The sequence below is a fragment of the Diprion similis genome, chromosome 6 (assembly GCF_021155765.1).
Source record: "Diprion similis isolate iyDipSimi1 chromosome 6, iyDipSimi1.1, whole genome shotgun sequence".
In the NCBI taxonomy this organism is placed as follows: domain Eukaryota; kingdom Metazoa; phylum Arthropoda; class Insecta; order Hymenoptera; family Diprionidae; genus Diprion; species Diprion similis.
In genome coordinates this window covers 15,540,465-15,561,261 of record NC_060110.1, presented here as the reverse complement: position 1 = coordinate 15,561,261, position 20,797 = coordinate 15,540,465, and the positions used below count along the sequence as shown (strand labels likewise).

The window sequence follows — 20,797 nt, the reverse complement described above, 5'->3', positions numbered from 1 at the left end:
TAATCTGATATTGCCTTCACGTCTTATCAGACTTAATGATTTAGCATGAAATTCAACCGGCAATGTATAGAAATTTAATAATTATGAAAGAAGACCGAATATCTTTGTGAAGATTTTCCCGCCCATCTTCTAAACGAAGATAAAAATGGAGTAAAAAGAAAATACGAATAAATTAATCCTGAGAGACGTCCGTGTTTCAAGCGTTTCAATACCAATAGGATCTTTTGTATCGCAATGAATGCTGTCCTCTTCGATAGGATTGTTATCAGTGCTTGCAGCAAGATAAATATGAGCTTATCTTGTCAGTTTTCAATTTTTTGCCACCATTTCTTTGAGTTTCCATTGAAAGTCAGTACTGGATGCTTTACTTGTTTCGCTTTTCACTACTTTGCTTATTTGAATTAGCATTCATTTTCATAGTCAGTAGATTCCGTCCCTTTATTTTTATTATCCACTGGAATCATCTACTACTGTGTATGTTATTTCATTGCAGGGTATGTTCTATGACGTGTATTAATATTTGTGTATTTGTTGTATCTCTGCTAGAACTTAGTTCATATTTTCAATATTTCGCACATCGATAGTATGAAAAAAATGAAAGTATTCCTCTTCAAGTGTTTCTTCTCGATTGAATGCCCTGAGCCTATTGGCTCAAAGTTATAATGTCCGTGATGATCGAGTATTTTAGTGTAGAAACTATGTCCCATGTGTTAAATAGTAATGGGATAGAGTATAATAGTTAACTGTGTTGGTGTTGCTTCTTACCAAGGTTGACTTCGGAAAGAAGTACTTAATGATGAAGATAACCGGATTCTATAAAGGAATAAACTCAGAATATGTAAGTGTTATGTGTTTGCTTAAGTTATGTATATACCAGCTACATTTGTACACGGGTATTTCCTTGAAGTGCCAATATTTCATGGCATTTCAAAGAAGTACCCTAGTAAAAATGGTCGTGTAAGACAGTGTGAAAGTTTTACTGTACGAGTACACCCTTTACATGTTCTATTCAATATGAACTGAACAAAGTGTTTGTGCAGAGTTGATCGTAACAGAATAGTCTAAGTGGTCTAAGTGGTAGTAATAAATCTAAAATTATTCCGGCTCATTTCAGAGGCAAGAAGATGTTGTGTACTAATAATCCGAGTAGTTATTGCATCACTACTTTTGGTATTTCAATCTGCACAATTTTCTAAAAAGCATTGTTCAATCCATTCACCTAAGTGAGTCACAAGTTTGACTTTAACCCTTCATTAAAACACAGGTGCGAATTCACATCGGCTAAATACAAGAGAAAGTGACTTTTTCTACGCAGGGTTTGGTTCTAAGTCATTTCCAATCAATACAATGATATTTTAAAATTTTACAGTTTGAAAAACGGATTCAAATTGACTCGATTTTGAGTGAAGTTTTAAGTCATCAAAGTTACACGGCAAAAATTCACACTTGTGTTCAAGCCTAAGGACACCAGGGATACGTTTAAGTGCAGGGTGATGTACCAATACATGTATGATACTTTTAGTTTGACTATGAAGTTCCTGATTGATCTTCGCTACAGGAAGCCTTGCTTTACGTGACTATGTTTATGCAAGTGAAAGAGGATTTATTTTTCAAATTTTTGCAAATTGTTCTTCCTTTGAGTAGAACTTTTATAATGATTTTGTCGACTATCTGATTTGCTATAAAATGAAAAATAGTATTTAAAGCAAGTCTTCGTTAGAACTTCGTGTTCAAATCTATACGGCGAGTGAGTGAAATATAACTTTACATACCCCGAACTCAATTACGAGAGCATCGACGATACTTCCAATCACTGTAATGAAGTCGAACGTATTCCATGGATCTTTGAAGAAGTTCTGTTGACGAAAAAAGAAATGTTGAAGCACTAACGTAACCTGGTAAGCTATTTCGTACACATTTAAAGGCTGCTGAGTTACATAAAATTATTCCCAAAATTGTTCCACTGATAATTTTCCAACTATTATAAAATTTCAGTACTCAAATGCCACTGAAATAGTATACGGTATTATTAATGAAAAAAAATGTAAAATCATACACTAGTAACGGGCACTGAAAAATATCTATCGTCCGATTATTTTTAGATTAAAATAGCATATATGCACGACTAGAAGAAGGTCAATTTTACCAGAATAAATGAAAATTAGATTACTAACAGTGCCACAATTTCCAACATCTGTAATTCCTCTCAGAGATGATTTACAGAGAGCCTAAATTATCAGGGCCAATGATTAAAAAATGACACCTTCACCGCAATGAAGAATTGTTTGTTCGTATGCCGCCGATAAATAGTGTACAAAACAGCCCAGAGTTTACTTACAATATAGAATGTGAAGTACGAACGATGAAATGCAATGTGTGTATATGTGTGCACAATGTATTTGCGTATGTGATGAAAAATAATAATCTATTTGGTAAGTGGTTAGTGAAGTGATGGGATTTTTATCGAAATCTAGGGATGTAAGATCATGCCGACAGCAAGCAGCTACGAATCGATAATTGTGTAAGTACCTACGGTAATAGTGTGAAGCAGTTTTATTTCCAATAAAGAGCCAGTGTAATATGATGAGCGGAAAAATAAATGACTGGTTGTTTGACTCATGTTACGACGTTTCGCATGTGTAAAAAGTACAGAATGAAGAATAATAATTGTAGGGTAGTGTAGGAGGAAGTTTTTTTAATGATGCAATTCCCATTCAATAAAAACTGGCATTCGAATACCGTTGTAATCATGATTTGACGATCACACAGCTTGGGTCAGTTTGTTATAACTTTTCAATGCGTTGTATATGTGTCAACTTGAATTTTCTAAACTATACGATAAAACGTCCACCGCTACTTGTGAAACTCGTGTTTCAAGTGAGAAGTTTTTTCATGCCCTATTTAATATTTAGACTCTTTTCTATAAAAAAGAAAAATTCAAAAAATCCTTTATTTATATCCACGGTAAAATAAAAATACTTTCTTCGTCAATTAATTATGACCGAAACAAATATATAGAATTCAGATATCGAAGAATTTATGTTTACTTTCGAAACAAATGGAAGACAAACTGACCTCGTTTCTTAGATTGAAAACTGACAGCGCGACAACAGCACTAATGTATTTCTGCCTTATTACAGGGTGCACTGTGTTGTGGATGAAACTTACTTTTCTTATTTCAAACACTGATCGATTCTTGTAAGTTAGACATACGAAGAATCTTGAATTTGAGTAAAAGCTTGGCTGTACCTTGCATCCAAAGGCGATGAGTTTAAGGATGCACTCAATGAAGAAAAGGAGGGTGAAGACCAGGTTCATGATGGCCAGGCTGTCCACTAGAATAGGCGGCGCCTCGTGATACTACAAACACACCCAACGCACAAACGTAACACCCAACTACAACTCTATTTGCTGCCCTTTACACCTCTATGGCATTCTTTTCATAGACTCAATTGATTCTTTTTTTGCAGGGTGTTTTAGAATATCATTAGATGGCAGCGGGACCAGCAGTTGTTAGAAGTTAAATAAACTTTCAAGGATCAGATTGACTTTAATTAGGCCATCAGTGCAACCTCGAAATTTAAAAGAAATGCACTTAGACCTGAATGAAATACTTCCTCTATCAGCTGAGTGAATAATTCTGTAAAAGAATAAACGAGTGACGGCAAAGGTTTAGCGATTGTAACATATTCGGAATAATTTGAGAAATGTGTTTTGTCACCGCCAATATGCGAATATGCCAATAGAAATACTTTAGGAGCTTTAAATAAAGTGACGATTATTTATGTGGTGAGCAGCGTGGATTGAATTGGTACTAACTCAAGTAATTCGAAATCAGCTGTTACAGAATCGTCCTAATCAATTTTTTCAACAGCACCCACCAATTTTAAATACAATTCAGAGTTTCCACTTTGAACATCGTTTTTTTTTCATAACTTTTGTGAAATATAGGAGCTCGCCTTTTAAAATTAATACGCAGCATCCGATATTTCTGAAGATAGGAACGTGTTTATATTTTAAGTAAGTTACGTCCGCTTACTAATTGTAAATTCATATCTATGTCACCACTTTGGATAAAATATATTCAAAAGTTGATTCCAAATTCTGGATTGAACCGAACGTTGATGGCGTGGTTTTATTCTTATTATAATTCTTCCTGCTGCCTTCAATTGAGATTTATTCTAAAGGCGCAATAAAAAAAAAACAGAATTGTCATTTCATAACAACATTCCAGTTGGAAACGTCTTGCGTAATATATTACATAGAGGTATGCGGGTTGTTGGAATAAAAATGGGAAACTTTAAATAGACACTTCTCAAACTGGAAAACACTTCGTGAAAAATGATTCTGTACCTGTGTACAATCATATAGTGGTCAGTCATATAAGTGAAATGAGAGATTACGTTATAAAATTTCGGAAAATTCAGATTATAGACCCTGCGAGTTTGAATTGCGCAGATATCTTACTTGTTTTTTTTCCTTTTATTCCTAACAGGTAACCAGTTCCTGAAATACAACGTATTGTTTGCGATAACTCGATTTTATATATTCATCGTCAGTTATGGAAGTTTCAGATTACTGTGAGTTTGAGCTTCCGGATTTGGCTCAGGGAATTTAGTCTAAAAGAAAGTCCCATTGAATAGCACAGCGTGCAGTTGTATAATTATTTCAATAACAGTACAAGGTGCAGAATCATTGGACTGAAGATAAATTTCATTCTTTAGTTATACACAACGGAAGCTGCAAGCCATTTTTAATGGGATGTGATAACAGCTATCCACATTCTGGTATTTCACTTTCAATGCGGGACATGGAAAAAGAGTTTATTGTATCTTATCACTTGAGGTAATAATTTCACGAAAAATAATCGAGAATGGTACATTATGAAAATATTGATAGTCACATTTAGTTTTGGATTAATGGGAGTCGGTGATCATCATTATACAATTGACTGAAGCCATTTTGAATGTTATTATATCAAACAAATGAATGGTGAAGTTTGTTTAGTCGAAACTGTTGCATTCTCATTATTCGAAATATATCTCACATATCAGAATAGTATTGAAGGGACTTGTTCTGAACAGTTGTTGCGATGGAAATACTTAGAGAAAACTGGATTTCAACTGGGGCAGGGAACATCGGAATACAACCTGTACGAAACGTATTTCATCATTTGGCACAAATTTTCTACAGGAACACATCGGATAATCATCAAACGAAATGCAAAAATTTTCATTTATACTCTGTACTCGCTTCACTGAATATTTTTGAGCTTACTTATCCGTACGTGATAATATTCACATTGTTAATCCTGATATGCCTAGCAAGTCTAACCAATCTTGCAAGGTGTGCGATATGGTTTTCATAATTTATTAATTGCATTCACATGATCATGCAGGGCAAGGACAATTTTAATACTTCATCCTAATTCATACGCAAACATAAAGGACTGCATGCAAAAAACAGCTCAGCATGTTGGCACAGCGTGCTGTATACACAACGGGACATGCGGGGTAACGAGGGAGGTTCATGGGTAAAACGATGTTGAAAACAAATAATAAGGATTTGAGAAAATACACGGTGATTTGGGGAATAGGTTTTTTCATGGATTTTCACAAAATATTGTACGATTGATGTTATGTGTAATGGTTGATGGTTATCTATGATGTAATGGTGTATATGTATATGCATATGTATTATATATATATATATTATATATGTAAAAATCAAGCATCAAATTATTCACTTTAAATCCTTGAAATAATGAATAATGTATTGTAACAGCAGACAAAATTCGACCTCGTACAGAAAATCTTTAAAATTATGCTAATTCACCTGTTTAAAAGTAAAGAAATGCGGTAGTGCAAAATGATTTGCGTAAACACTGTGCGCCATGACCTGTGTAATTTCCAGGATACCGAGATTGTACGGCATCGTGAGGTTTCGGGATTGGCGAGAATACACATAAAGCACAATGACTTCACGTATCTGATACTTTGTCAAAGGGAAACTGAGGTCTGACTACAAAGGTGGTTATTGGGAATTGTTTTCACCATAAAATTTTCAAGAATTTGATACTCGATTGATTGTGTCTGTGTATTTTAATAGAATATATTTAATGGGATACCATATCTTTAGCATATTTTTGCAGTTAGATATAGGTATCACGTGAGTCAAACGCACTATACGTTCACTAATAAGCAGGACTTACAAATCTGAAAATTTTTGGCTGTGACGTTTCATTCAGTTTCATTGATACATTGTTATTTTCAACAGCTTATGCATATTCACGAATTGAATTATTAGATAGAATAATGAAAGATCTTTTTCTTACAATACTCATATGTTCGACGGTTAATCGAGATCGGAATTTTTATTTTTCATTCGTATTATTGAAGAATAAGGCCAAAACAAGCTTTTGCAGAGGTGAATTATTTCAATTTCTCACTATAAAGAAAGCACTGATAATTTGCGATGATTTCCGAAAATTAACACCGAATCACGTTAGTTTAAGTTGCTAAATATTACTTTGAACGATTGATTACAGTGATTCGAGTTTTTATAAATATTGACCAGTAAATACAAGTCATCAGATAATTTAATGAGGTTGAATTTCTTGTGCCGATCGTACCGAATCAATCTGGAAAAAACGCCATGTCCACTTATAAATGCCTGCCATTGCTAGATTGGTGGGTAAGGGGCTTACCCTAAAACCATATGCGGCAATCTTCATAGTGCACTCGATGGTGAACATCCCGGTGAAACCCCAGTTCATGTACTTCAGTACTAACTTTTGCGGCTCGGGCTGAGCGTGGTACTGTAATGCATACACTGACAAACATACGGACCGACAGACAGACAAACAGCAAATACATTGTATCGGCATCATCGATAAATTTGAGGAAAGGCGTGCCCGCCACCCACGCGCTGGATATAGATAGATAAGATATATACCAAGTGATCGCACATACTACGTGGTTTCAAGTTACGAGCACTCGTGACACCGTTTCGTAAAATATACAGGCATGTTATGGGTAGTTTGGCCAATTACTTTTACTCGAAAGTTAGTAAAATGACAAGCCATCCAGGAATGATATCGAACTGTACTTTTGGTAGATCCAATGATGCCAAGAATAATCTTAAAACTTCGTATTTGGCGTAAATGAAATAGACAATTGCAGAAATGAGCAACTTTAGGACAAAGCAAATTCTTTTAACCAAACATTTTTCAGTATCCAGACGAAAAAAATACGGTTACATGCATCGAAAATTCCTAATAAGCTATGATGACACAATTGTCTGCATTTATTTTACATTAACAATATTTACGGTCAACGTACGCAGCTGTGTGAGAATACTAAGTCCTCGAAGATGTTTTTATTTTTCACTTCATTTTATGAGAAATATTCATTCGCTATGTATCAAATGTAAGATCATTTCTGACCACATATTGAGCCTAATTTATAATTTTCACAGAGATGATTAAAAGTTTGAAAATCTGTTCAATAATCGCAATCATTAAATAATTATTATTATTAGACGATTAGTAGTTACACTTTTTGTGCATTCATGTGTTTCTTATTATTGTCAATTTCATGAGTTCTGAAATACCCCTATCAATAAATGCTTGTCGATTATCCGTATATTGATTTACATTAAATTTGTCTATACCGCGGACACATGAAACGATGTGTTAGTGTCTGAAAATCAAGAGCATATTATCGCAAATAATTGAGAAACAAGTAAAATCAACATTTCGGAATTACTGAACGTTAACGAACAAAAAATACATAATTAATTAATTATTAAAGGTTTCTTTTCAGGTTTTGGTTCAGAAAGGGGTCTGGAGCTTGTTTTGCGTTAGGCTAGTGCCCCGTGCATACATCGGTCAACATTCGAATGATTTTCCGGCAGCCACCATGCAATACATATATGTGTATTACGTTATTGTCTTAGGTGTGTAATTGTGATGTGGTGAAAATATTACATGCTGCAAGTGAATATCTGTTGTTCGATTTTGGTTTCTATGCTCTCTGAATTCAAACAAATTTAAACCAATGAACATCAGGTTTTTTGCAATAGGTGCTGATCACACTATTCAAAAACAATATCAATTTTCACGTTTGCTGGGTGCATCGATTTAATATCAGGGTGTGCACGCTATGCAGTCACAGATTTATGCAGCCCGTGTCTTGTGCATCTGTACAAAAAATCACCGTTGTCCCGAAACAAAACGTTTAAAAGAAAAACAAGTAGCAGAATAGAGCTTGTATCACAAAATCAAACTAGAAGTAGTACAACACTGATTTTTTTTTTAGATCTTTGCGAAATGATAATTTAGAAAACGAAGTTATACATCGTTTGAAGCAAACTGTGACCAATAACATCAAATTCAATAAAACGGAAGGACATGTAAAGATCATTAAAGTTCATATCAGTCAGTAGTAATATCAATAATCATTACTACCACCAAAAAAAGGGAAATGAAATTATACCCACACATTGTGAAGGCATGAGTGAAGGAATTAAAAGCAAAAGTTCGATTCGTGTACAAACATTCGTGAAAATCATGCAAGGTCTGTGAAGATATTACGTTCTCATTTCTTACAAAAAATTAAACAATTCGTTTTCATTGTTACAATTTTGACGACAGAATGGAACAAAAAAATTACGAGGGTACTCAACATTTGCAAAAAAAATTTGAAACTGATAAGAAAAATATATGTATACATTATTTTGACTTTGAAGGATGAAACTAATTTAAACATGTTGCACTCGACTTCTGATGCGAAGAGAACTTGTTTCAGTTTTTTTTTAAAACTATTATTCATTCCGTCTACGACAAAGTTTTTAAGCATTTTCTGTGCGTTATTTCAATCCATTAACACCGTGAAGCTGTAGTGCAATTTTAGTAAAAGTTAATCGTTTCATGAACCAAAACTATTTTCCGACGTATTTTGAGGCTGCACAATTACATGAAAACAGAGACAAAATGCTTGACATGCGGACTGTATGAAAAAATAAAATTGAACGAAATTTGAAAATAATCACAAGCAATTCACAAGTTCAAATTTTATGAAAAGATTTTATGAAAATAATGAAAGAAAAAAGAATGTATAAATAGTAATTGTACATTTGTACAAACAATAGAAGCAATATGTATAAATGAAAATTCATAACTTTGTTCTTAAGCCTGACACTTTGCCAGCAAAATACTTTTGAAGATGTCAAAATAATTCGGTTGAAGAAACGACAGCGAAAAAAAAAAATAGTATTTCAGATTAGAACCACCTCCCAGCCGAATTTAAATACACATCGGATAATTTCGTGCAAAGCTTATACATATAGAAATATCTGTACGGTGAATTGCGATTTCATCCTCTGTCACGGTCAGCAATTTCACTAAACGCCGAAGCTGCCGTAAGTTTTCGCACGAAATGATCCAGTATATGCGATATGCGTACCATGACAATAACATGTTTGCTCTAATACAATATAATCATTGATGATACCACACCGTGAATTTCAGAGATTTGTGTATCGACAAAATTAAACAAGACACAAAAAACACACAAGTACGCAGGCAGGTATAAACAAGTCGTTGCATCGTTACCCGTTACTTCAATTTCTGTTAATGTATTATGTTGCATTATTTCCCCGCGCCTAATGATTTTTCATTATCATTACGAGTAACGGTCAGATTAAAATGTATGTTCGATTGGTTAAATTTGCCAAAAATAGTTAGAATAATGATAAAATATTCGTCATAATCACTTTATCGAATGTACGTACGCACCTGTCTTACACGATATAGCAAAAATGCAGTTTCTCCTTTTTGGGTTATTAGCGTATTCTGATACGACGTGATTTTATTAATGTATATATAATATATTCAATAGGTATGGACGTATAATCAAAAAACGGCCGAGTAAAATATCGTCTTAAAGGAAATTTTTTGAAATTTCAAAGTAAGTTTACGTCGCGGTTATGGCATGACGGAGCGGCCAAAGTTTTATTAAGTATTATATAAGTATCCGGGTGAAATAATCTTGAGATTCAGACGAATTTGGATTTTCCATTCGACATGTTCGTGTAACTTCGACCATTTCCTCATATTTCTATACCGATTATAAACGCTCTAGATCGAATATTGAAATATGTAGAGAATACAGGGTATATATACATATATATGTGTACAATATTTAATATGAAACGAATGCATACCTTCATCATAAGTAGCAGGGTGTTGAGAACGATGAGAATCATAATGAAATACTCGAACGGCGTTGAAACTACGACCCGCCAAATTTTGTACTTTACACTGTTCCGTTTGTTTGGCATATACCTTTCCAGTGGTCTTGCTTGTATCGTAAAATCAATACAAGATTTCTGTCAACAAATAGACAAAATGAATAATTGTGAAAACAGAGACCATGAATTAAACGAATATGAATTCTGTCGTATCGAATAGTTTCGTCACACCAATAGAGTACATTTATGATAGGGATAGAAGATTTTCGCAGAAGAATGGCGTACCTGATTTTTGTCTATTTCACCATCCTGCAATTCAGCTTCACCCTGCTCTTGGAATGTGATGATGATTAAGGCCACGAAGATGTTGACAAAGAAGAATGGAAATACTATAAAATAAACTATGTAGAAAATCGACATTTCAATCCTAAAATTTTGAATAGGACCCTTGTTCTCGTGCGTGGCAGCCATAGAATTTTGTAAAACTTGAGGCCAGCCTTCCCCCGTCTGTACCGCAAATAAGGTAAGCATTGCAACCATCACATTGTCATAATAAAAGTGTTGGGTATCCCAGGTCCGATTTTTTGGAGTAGGTAACAACGTGTCAGGTTCAAATTTGAAATACTGACCCCTGAAACACGATGGATATGAATTAGAATTTCCCGTGCATACCTATAACGCGTATTACATCTAGACAATATTCTACAAGTAGAAGTATGCACAAAGCAGAGCAGTCCTGGGTTAAGTGACTTGACGATTTTGCTTAACACTCCTCACGGCTATTCAATCACTCGATTAAAAATATTTCATCGACAATTATTCTTACCGAATAGTCAATATCGACGGTATAAGTTCGAAATGAAGATTCTGATGGCGATATTTGAACTTTCATATTGCTATTCAATTAATAAGAATAAATAAAGAAAACTTACTGGCAGTCGCTCTTAGTGTACTTGCTTTCGTCGTTGCAATAAAAAAACTTTCCGTTAAACAGCTGTACAGCAATAACAGCGAAAATAAATTGGAACAATATATACACTATGAGAATATTTATAACATTCTTTAAACTGTTCACAACACAGTCAAACACTGCTTTCAATTTCGGCACTCTTTTAATAGTTTTAAGTGGCCTCAACACCCTGAGGACGCGGAGAGATTTTATAGTCGACAAATTTTGACCCATCGTCCCCGTCGACGTGGGATCGCTCAGTTTAGAAAAGACGATCGAAACTCCCGCACATATCACCACAACCGCATCCATAACGTTCCAAAATTCTCGCAAATAGGATCCAGGGTGCAATATTACGCCCAAATCAATAATTTTCAGTATCATTTCTACGGCAAACACTCCTGTGAATGCATGATCAAAACAATTCAACACATAGTTTCGCACCGATTTATCGATCACTGGATCTTCTGCGGCCAACGCCACGCTGGACAGGATTATCACGATCATTATGAAAAAGTCAAAGTAACGTAGATTCACCACCCAATGGGCACCTCTCCTTATGCTGCAACAGAAAACAATACGCAGTCAAACATCATTCGTTACTTTCTGTTTCACTGTCAGTTGAATTATGATTACTCGTGCAATACTAAATTGAATTAGAGCTGCAACCAGAAGCAGCTACAACTTACGGATTTGTTGGGGATAATATAAACATGGAGGAGTATGGCAGCATTGGTTTTGGTCCCGGGTCCTCTTCAGCATCTTGTTTCTTCTCCTCGGAGGCTTGCTTTTTACCTTTCCCACTTTTACTGGAATTGGAATCAAGAGAAGGAGTTTTAATCTCAAATCATGATATACAATCGGTTCGATCAGTCATATTGAAAAGAGGAGCCGAATTTATAACGTCAACGATCAATTTTAAAGTAACATTTTTTTAATACTATAATCAGATAACATTACGGTGAACGCAGTCGTGGATAGGATTTATACTTACAAATCTTGTGTCGGACTTGGTGGACATATTTCCACATTTGGCGCTGTCCCATCAGCTCCCATTTGTAATGCCTCCATTTCTTTTTCCAATTCTTGCATCTGTTTCTCTTTATCTTCCTCTTCTTGTTCCTCTTCCGCCGCGGTTAATTCCTGAGCGTTGGCAAGATTGTCGACGGCGATAGCCAAGAATACATTCAGCAGTGTGTAGTTGCCGAACAAGACTAATATTATAAAATACAGGGAATATACCATTCCCTTTTTGTAGCCACCTTGAGAATTGATGCCCTGATACATCACTTCGTTCCAGTCTTCACCAGTCAATATCTGTTCAACGTAACAACAAATTATTGTTAAACGATTAGAATACAACGATTGTGTTACACACCTATGTTATTATCTATTCTCATAAAAGCAGAGGCAATGAAACAATTTCTCTAGCCAATGTGCCCTTCACTTTTACTCGAGATTATAACTTGAAAATATGAGATTATAATAATAATGCAGGTGAATTTCTTACTTGGAAGACAGTAAGCAGCGCAATAGGAAATGTGTTGAAATTTGTAGGAGGTGTCTCCGATTCTTCAAAATTGAACTGACCACCGAAGAGCTGCATACCGAGCAGCGCAAAGATCAGTATGAAGAGGAAGAGCAGGAAGAGGAGAGAAATGATGCTGCGCATAGAATTGAGCAGTGATATTACGAGGTTCCTTAGACTGGCCCAGTACTTGGTGACTTTGAAAATTCGGAGGAGTCTAAGAGCTCGCAGGACGGACAGGCCAAAAGAGCCTTCCTTAACTGCCGACCAGATCACCTCAAATATTGACCCGGATATGACGACGCAATCAAATCGATTGAAGCTCGACTCAAAGTAGATACGTGGACCAAGTGCATACATTTTTATGAACATCTCCATCATGAATAGAGCGAGGAACGCGTACTCCGCGTAATCTATAAAACGAAATTTTTCACTTAGACCGCAAGTTGTCTGCTGAGTTACTATGGGTAACGGGTACATCACGATCATTGTAATTAGGTAAAATCTCATTCCGAAGCTTTGTACTTACATAGAAACTGTTCGAGCCATAGTGGCTGGTCATAATGCTCCACTGCCACGCATGCAGTATTGAAGAACACAAGAACGATCACAAACCAGTAAAACCACTGTGTTTTAACAGTGTGACGAATCCAGAAGCGAAATCTTTTTTCCACTCGCCAGAATTGTAGACAAGCACCTTTGTTTTTCACCTTAGACTTGAGGTAGGAAGCTCTCGAAAACCCTATAATCATAATTTATTCTTGCAACAAATGCTTAACGAACATGGCTAACTTTCTATAAATGGGTAATACCATAAAATACCATTTTTTTTTAAATACTGTCAAATAATATTCATATATGTATATTACAGATTGTCGAAGTAGATCAAAGCAATTCATAAATTAGTACACATCCTCAGTATACATAAATGTTACCCAGAAGGAAAAGAAAGGATAATCGTATCTAAGAGACAAGGCGAAAATATTAAATGATTAATTAAAAATGACAAGTCGCAGAGGAATCTCCAATTTACTGGATATATTTGGGTAAATATACAACACGTGTCGTGTATATTTTCACTCAGGGTGGAAAAACTTTTTAAGGAATATTCTTACGCCGTGGATGACTGCGTCGCTTCTCGATGTTGTGATTCTCAAAAACCATTAATTAATACACCATCATGACATCAGGATTATAATTTAATGACACGGCCTATTGTCAGTTCTAATGAAAATTTTTGTCAATATTTCATTATGCATATGCATGAAAATAAAATAGAATAAAATTTTAACAGCTTTCTGTTATGAAGAAGTTCAGAAATCAGACGTGAATGGTAGATAAATATAAAAAGTAATAAAAAAATTCATCAACGTAACTCATCTGGCTTTCCATATGATATTTCACCTCCAAAATTGGGAATAATTTTGTTACGTTAGCCTTAAGAAGGTTTCCGAGCCAAAATTTGATACTTATTATTATATAATTTTATTATGAGGTAGTCAGACTTTGACGATTTACCATATTAAAATATTTGTAAGCTACAATGTTTCGGCCGAAAATGACAAACATAAAAAATATTCACATATTTATGACCAAAATCTTAAATACCGGTGATCAATTCCAAATTTCTTCAAAATATTGAAAAAATCTAATACATTTGTTCGATTTCATCCGGGGATGCCTCGTTTTGTTCAGAAGATTATTTTCAAGTAATTCACTAGCACGAATACTGTTCGTTTTTTTTTTTTTTGGTAACATATTTGATGTTGATATTCGTTAATCATAATTGATTGACACAGTGCTGTGGAATTAAGTATTTAACGATCCCACCACAATTAAAAAATAAATTTCAAGTCGTATTGTAGAAAATAATCATTTTAATGAAATAAACCATCTTAGAATGAAATGTAACCAATCTGAAAGTTTTCCTGATTTGGATGCGGTTTAAAATAAAACACTGATATCTAAGTTCATGTTTAGAATTTCGGTATTTCTTATTTTCATACTTTTAGAGAAACCATCGCGTCATATGAATACAAACTTATATCAAAATGACATAAGCTCAATGTATGACTACCTCGCATCTAATAAAATTAATAACGAGTATTCATTTTTTGCTCACCAACCTCCCTATTCTTTTAGGGAAACTAAAATATGTAGTCTACAGCTTACACATGTCATCAACTATGGCTATTATTGTTACAGGAACGTTACAATTACTTTAGGTAAGCATCAACTTGGCATATACTCTATACTATACGTTTTCTCTTTCTTTTATTTATTTCTTTATCTTTACTATTGTTTTTTTTTTTCTTCATCCCCCCCCCCCCCCCCCCCCCGCCCACCCCTCATTATACATAAAAGCTATCACTTCAACTAAACTCAAATGTTTCTTATTTTATGACATCATAATCTAATCTAACGCAATGTTTCTACAAGCGGGAAATACTATGATAGCTATAGTAGGTCAAAAAGCTGCGACATCAGCAGCTGGCCTTAGTAATCTAGAGGAATTGCAGCTACAGAAATGTCTCAAGTTGGACTAATAACTACATTGGATCACCTTACAGCGACTGTTAGCTAATACATCAATCAGTGAGTCAAGCCTCACTGTCACCGCATACCTAAATACACGTAGATCAGAGCAATCACAATATTTTGTAGCTTCTTATCACTCCGATTGCACTGTCAATACTTTTGGAATGTTCATTCTCTCGTATAATCTCCGAGTGAGTGTTGGGATTTAAAAGAAAATTATAATCATTTTACCCTAAGAAAATTTAGACGAATGAAATATCTATATATATATATATATAATTCATCAATGATAAATAATAGCAAATATCCACGCAGAATCAAGTACCAAGATGCAATTGTTCACCTATGATTACAAGATTGAAGGGATGCATTCGTTGAGTCTAGTCATTGTTTAGAGATAGTAAATAAAAATGAAGAAAGAACAAAATAGCCAAATTATAGATGGATGATATTGCAAATACTCCGTCTGAAGGAAATGAATATTATCACCAGCCAACAGAAGCAATACCTATTAGAGAAAATTAAATTCATTGATCATAATCACGACACTCCGCCGTGTTTCATAAGTCAATGAGCATAGAATTAATGGACTTAACGTGACGTGAAAATAAAATGAGAGAGTGATGCTGAAATCGAGATATGAATTAAATTCTTTGGAAATTTATTTCGTCACCTTATAGAAATTAGGGACTTTAATGATTGTACAAGACGTAATTAAGTGTGAAAACAATTGTCTTTTTGATCTAACGGAATAAATTTTTTGGATCTATCATAATTGAATCAAGTATCGCTTTTAGCTTGCAATAGACAGAGCTGAACAACGCGTGTAATTATTTCTTTTTTACAGCACATTTGCGTGGTAATAGCGCCGCGGAAGTGATAAAACAAATAGATATCCAGTAGCTCTATGCTAATATGATTGTAACAACAACTCTAGCTACGAGACGCAGCCAACCTTATTATAGCAGAATGGCACACGTCATACGGTATACATAATTAAACATTACTGTAACGCTTACTGTAAATTTTAAAAACATACAGTTATAATAACAACATTTTACTCGTACAATACTTGTTGCATCGTGTAGTTACCTTTTAGTTTTTTCTTAGGCACTGAAACAAGAGGAGCATCTGATAGCGTGTGTTTAGAATTTTCATTGACAAGTTGGCTGTTAATTATTCAACATGATATTTAAATTAAGAAGCATCTCATCTCTCACTTTCTCTCGCTTTCTCTCGCTCTCTCCCTCTCTCTCTCTTTCTCTCTCTTTCGAAAATATAAAAATATTCTTTCATTTCATTGGTATACTATGAAAAACAAGTGATAATATGTATGTATATTCACATGATATATAGCGTTAAACTGTAAATCCTGTATAACAGCAGTAATAACAGTGATATTGGAGAGCTATTGCGTGAGATGATGATGAAAATGAATTGTTTTTGAATTTATCACAAGTCAAAGGTCATTCCTTATACTTATGCACAATATTTGTAACAATTGACACTAAAGGGGAACTAAAATAATTCATGACTTGATATACATATATAACGTCGATTAATTCCACATTGGGTGGTTGGTCTTATGTTTTTCATTTCACTGCGGCATGTGATCACTCATTGAGTGGAAACGTGAAATTTCAAGGCAAAAGAAAAATAAATAAAGAAAGGAAAAAAAAAGGCTAATTTTTATTGGAAAATATACAACTCACCATCATCCGGGTCATCTTCACCCTCCTCCTCTTCAGTATCGGTACTTTTGCTTTTTCCGAGGTTTTTTAATTTTTTTCTCTTCGCAGCTGCTCTTCTTCTCGCTGCAACAATTCGACAATATTTAGGTCAAGGTTTGGTTCATCAAAGAATATGTACAGTCGAAGTTTACCACGAGATTTGGGAACGAGAAAGAAATTTATAGGAATAAAATTCCCAGAGTTCAGAATTCGTGGAGGAGTAACACAAAGGTATCGTAACAAAGGAGCATCTACCTTCTATAATGTGCATTTTCTCTTCCTCTGTGGTTCTTTCTTCGGCGAGTATTACCTCCTCTGTAAAATTTCATAAATATTAAGTTGTTGCAATCATACTAGCTTATTAATAAGCAGGAGGTATTGCAGGTATATATATATATATATATATATATATATATATATATATATATATATATATATATATATATATATATATATACATATACTAACATATGCCTTACATAGTCATATATACATGTCACATATATTAAACCTGACGTGATTCAGCTACGCAAGATTTATGAAACGTTTTGTATTATACATTTTTACTCAATACTTTCTACGTAATTTATCTTGAAAATAAACCTGCTTGTGCGGAGCTTGGTAAGTAAACGGGATGAAATCATCGTGTTGAGATGCAATATTTCGAAGCTTAGCTCAAGGAATTACGCGGGAGATTGGCCACCTTACCTGCTTTGCAGATCCACTCAACGTAGCCATTGAGTTCTCTTTCGAGTTGCTGCTGCCTTCGTAGTTTCAAGAATGTTTGACGGTTTTCCACTTTTTCTCTCTCTTTTGCAAACTCACTACAAGCGGTACAAATACAAATTACATTTACAGATTACTACAGCATCGAATGTAGCTGTAATACTTTAGCGCAATAAGGATCGGGACCTCTCGATTAGACGAATGGGGATGATGCGAAAAATCTCTCCTCAAATAGCGTTACTGGACTTATCAGCTGCCCGACACTAGTCGAAATATCTTACGAACAAATAGAGAATTTTGTAATTTATTCAAGTCGCTATATCTCAAGTTTCGAAATCACGTAGGTATATTCTATTATCAAAATAAGGTGAATTTAGCGATTACAATCTAGCAATTGTTATACTTTCAATAAAAATTGGCTGAAAACCTGCTTGTGTGATCCACTTTAAATAAGAACTGAATGCAGTCGTGAACAGCCTCTTTCTTTTAGCATTCTGATATGCAGCTCGTCTTTCCACGCGAGTTCTCTCATTGGAAAATTCACTGTATCCGGGATAGCAGAAGAAAAAAAAATTAAATGACCTTAACCAATAACATAAAATGAAGTAAAAAGTCTTTGCTAAGAACACGGGTACCTAATCTGTAACTTGGAACATTTTTATCGTATCATAATACCAGAGAATATTTGAATTGGTTTTCTCAAATGCTACAGAACTAATCCGTAGGTATATTATTCGAATTCATCTTTAATCCTGTGTCCAGATTTCGGCGGCAAAAATATATTTCGATCAATCTGATAAAGTTATTATTTTAACAGCGTTAAATGGAACAAAATAAAAGTCATACATTGGGTCTGGAGGTGAAAAAATAGCGATGTTATTTAAAATTTTGTGTATTAATCAATCTCAGCTTGACACATCGCGAACGGATGAAAGAAAAATAAAACATACTCACCCACTGAGAACACCAAGAACTAAGTTGAGCATGAAGAAAGAGCCAAGAACTATCAAGGGAATAAAGTAAATCCAGTTGAACATGTTCCCTAGGGCGTCGTTTGTCTGTAATTCACCATAAATCAAATATCATGAAGCTTAAACTATTGTTGGTTAAGTAATATTACCCATTCAGACACCAGTTAGCAAACAACATCGAGATATATGCATTGATAGCTTATCTTTATAAGTAGAGTTGGCAGTGATTTAGCTGGCGAATTATTTCGAATAGAAGGTTCATAGATGAAAGCGTAAGTTTAGCAAAAAAGTACATAGTGTGTAGTTTTTTTTTCAAAAGAATTGTGTGAATCTGCCAACTTCCTTAGATACAGCATTGTACTTGCATTCAAAAAGTATGTTTATTTTTCACACCAGATTAAGATAATTTCGAAAAGCGGTATAATTTTGGCCAGAATATAAAGAAGTTCGTAATGTTGCAAGTCTGGTAATCCTGTATATTCAAATGAACTTCCTTCAACATTTTTCAGTTGTTATACGTAACTGGGTTGTGCAGAAGACTAATCAGGCCTGATATTAGAATATTTCGCGTCGGAAATTTATGTATACGAATTTTGCTGAGCAAAGTTTCAAGAAATAAAAAATAATATTTTATGCTTCGTTAGTCATATCTTTATAGCGTCACTGCATCGTAAACTGATTTCTATAAATTCATATCAGCTGATATTGCCCTCTGCACAACTGCACTGTTATATTTTTTCATTTTTTTTTTCATTTTTTCTAGTATACTATTAAAGTAGTTAGTAATGGAGGACCAAAACTGTCAATGTCATACTGAGCAAGTTGTATATATACGTCAGTGTTTCAGTATTAAGTATTTCGTGCGTATCGTATACTTGAGCTGTGTTTAACACACAATAGCCACCCAAACCCCAAATATCAATCTGAAATAATACTACATGAAGGACACCAATAACTGCCAATTGTTAACGGAAAATCATTATACAATCACCGAATATAACGGAACAAGAAAATAGATAAATAAATAACGCAACGGATAAAATGCACATGGTAAGCATAAGAGACAGTAATATACATGTATAGCCACAAATTGCAAATGACAAAAGTGCAACACAATTTTTTTTTAAACATCTAACAATTAATCGATAGATCGTAATAATATATTTTAAAATTGTTTTATAGATGTACTCATTGTTTTGTACTCGACATACAAATGGGCTTAATTTATAATCGGAAAAGTTTAAAAACTTGACTCTATCAACTAAAAAAGAATCTTTGTTCATTTTAACATTGAATTTGATGGTTATGCGAGTAATTTCCGAGGTACAAAAGTATCCTTCTATTGTAACATTCATACATTTATGCGCACATTAAGGATGATGGAAAGATTTCAGAAAGTGTCGGAGAAGGTAGAAACCATGGCTCTCGTTGAAGGGTCAGCGCGAAAAAAATAGAATTGGTTTTAACGCGAAATTTGAGCTTAGTCTAGGATTAAAGATGTGCAAAACATGATTAATTTTACGGCTGTCGAAAAATATGGTAGGTAAATTTACTAATACCCTCAGGGAGGGTAATATTTAAGATAGAGAACTCAGTCGATCGAAAGCGATTAACCGATATAGAGAAGATAGAAATCCCAATAAAGAAGAAATCTGACGAGCTTTAGGAATGAGGCTTAACTTACATCCGAGATTGATACGTCATTAGCATAATACGTTAAAATTTAAAAATATATTTATATTTTGAAAATACGTTAATCGTTATGATGTGAAACAATTGTTCTTTTTAACATTGATAATTGATTTTACAACACCAGTCACGAAATTTTCTTCTTGTATGATAATTTTTACCGAAGAGCTTTCAACGAAAAATTATGAATTTTTCAACATTTTTCGCATATTGTATGTATATTTTTTTTTCTTTTTTGAAAATCACGACAGGTTCCATAATGTCGCTAATAATCTTGTCTGTTTTGTCAATTTTGTGCTTGAAATTATTTTATTTTTGTGTTTTTCATTTACGCACGAGCTGAGAAAAATTCTTTCATACTTTTGTCTCTTTAGACGATATAAAGTCATACTACACAGCCCTCATGGCTTAAAGT

At 34.2% G+C, this 20,797-nt stretch overlaps 1 protein-coding gene across 1 annotated transcript in view; it reads right to left on the bottom strand.

The window, feature by feature from the left end:
* LOC124406879 (voltage-dependent calcium channel type A subunit alpha-1) overlaps positions 1 to 20,797 on the bottom strand; it is a 74,496-nt gene that overhangs the window by 17,018 nt on the left and 36,681 nt on the right. The window contains exons 8-22 of the mRNA XM_046882537.1: positions 18,677 to 18,780; positions 17,705 to 17,820; positions 17,252 to 17,311; positions 16,979 to 17,080; positions 13,258 to 13,470; positions 12,711 to 13,141; positions 12,195 to 12,517; positions 11,890 to 12,009; positions 11,184 to 11,762; positions 10,537 to 10,882; positions 10,225 to 10,389; positions 6,707 to 6,817; positions 3,250 to 3,360; positions 1,773 to 1,856; positions 766 to 813 (exon numbers count right to left, since the gene is read on the bottom strand). Of these exons, the coding sequence (XP_046738493.1) occupies positions 766 to 813; positions 1,773 to 1,856; positions 3,250 to 3,360; positions 6,707 to 6,817; positions 10,225 to 10,389; positions 10,537 to 10,882; positions 11,184 to 11,762; positions 11,890 to 12,009; positions 12,195 to 12,517; positions 12,711 to 13,141; positions 13,258 to 13,470; positions 16,979 to 17,080; positions 17,252 to 17,311; positions 17,705 to 17,820; positions 18,677 to 18,780 (2,913 nt within the window). The remainder of the gene's footprint in view (positions 1 to 765; positions 814 to 1,772; positions 1,857 to 3,249; positions 3,361 to 6,706; positions 6,818 to 10,224; positions 10,390 to 10,536; positions 10,883 to 11,183; positions 11,763 to 11,889; positions 12,010 to 12,194; positions 12,518 to 12,710; positions 13,142 to 13,257; positions 13,471 to 16,978; positions 17,081 to 17,251; positions 17,312 to 17,704; positions 17,821 to 18,676; positions 18,781 to 20,797) is intronic.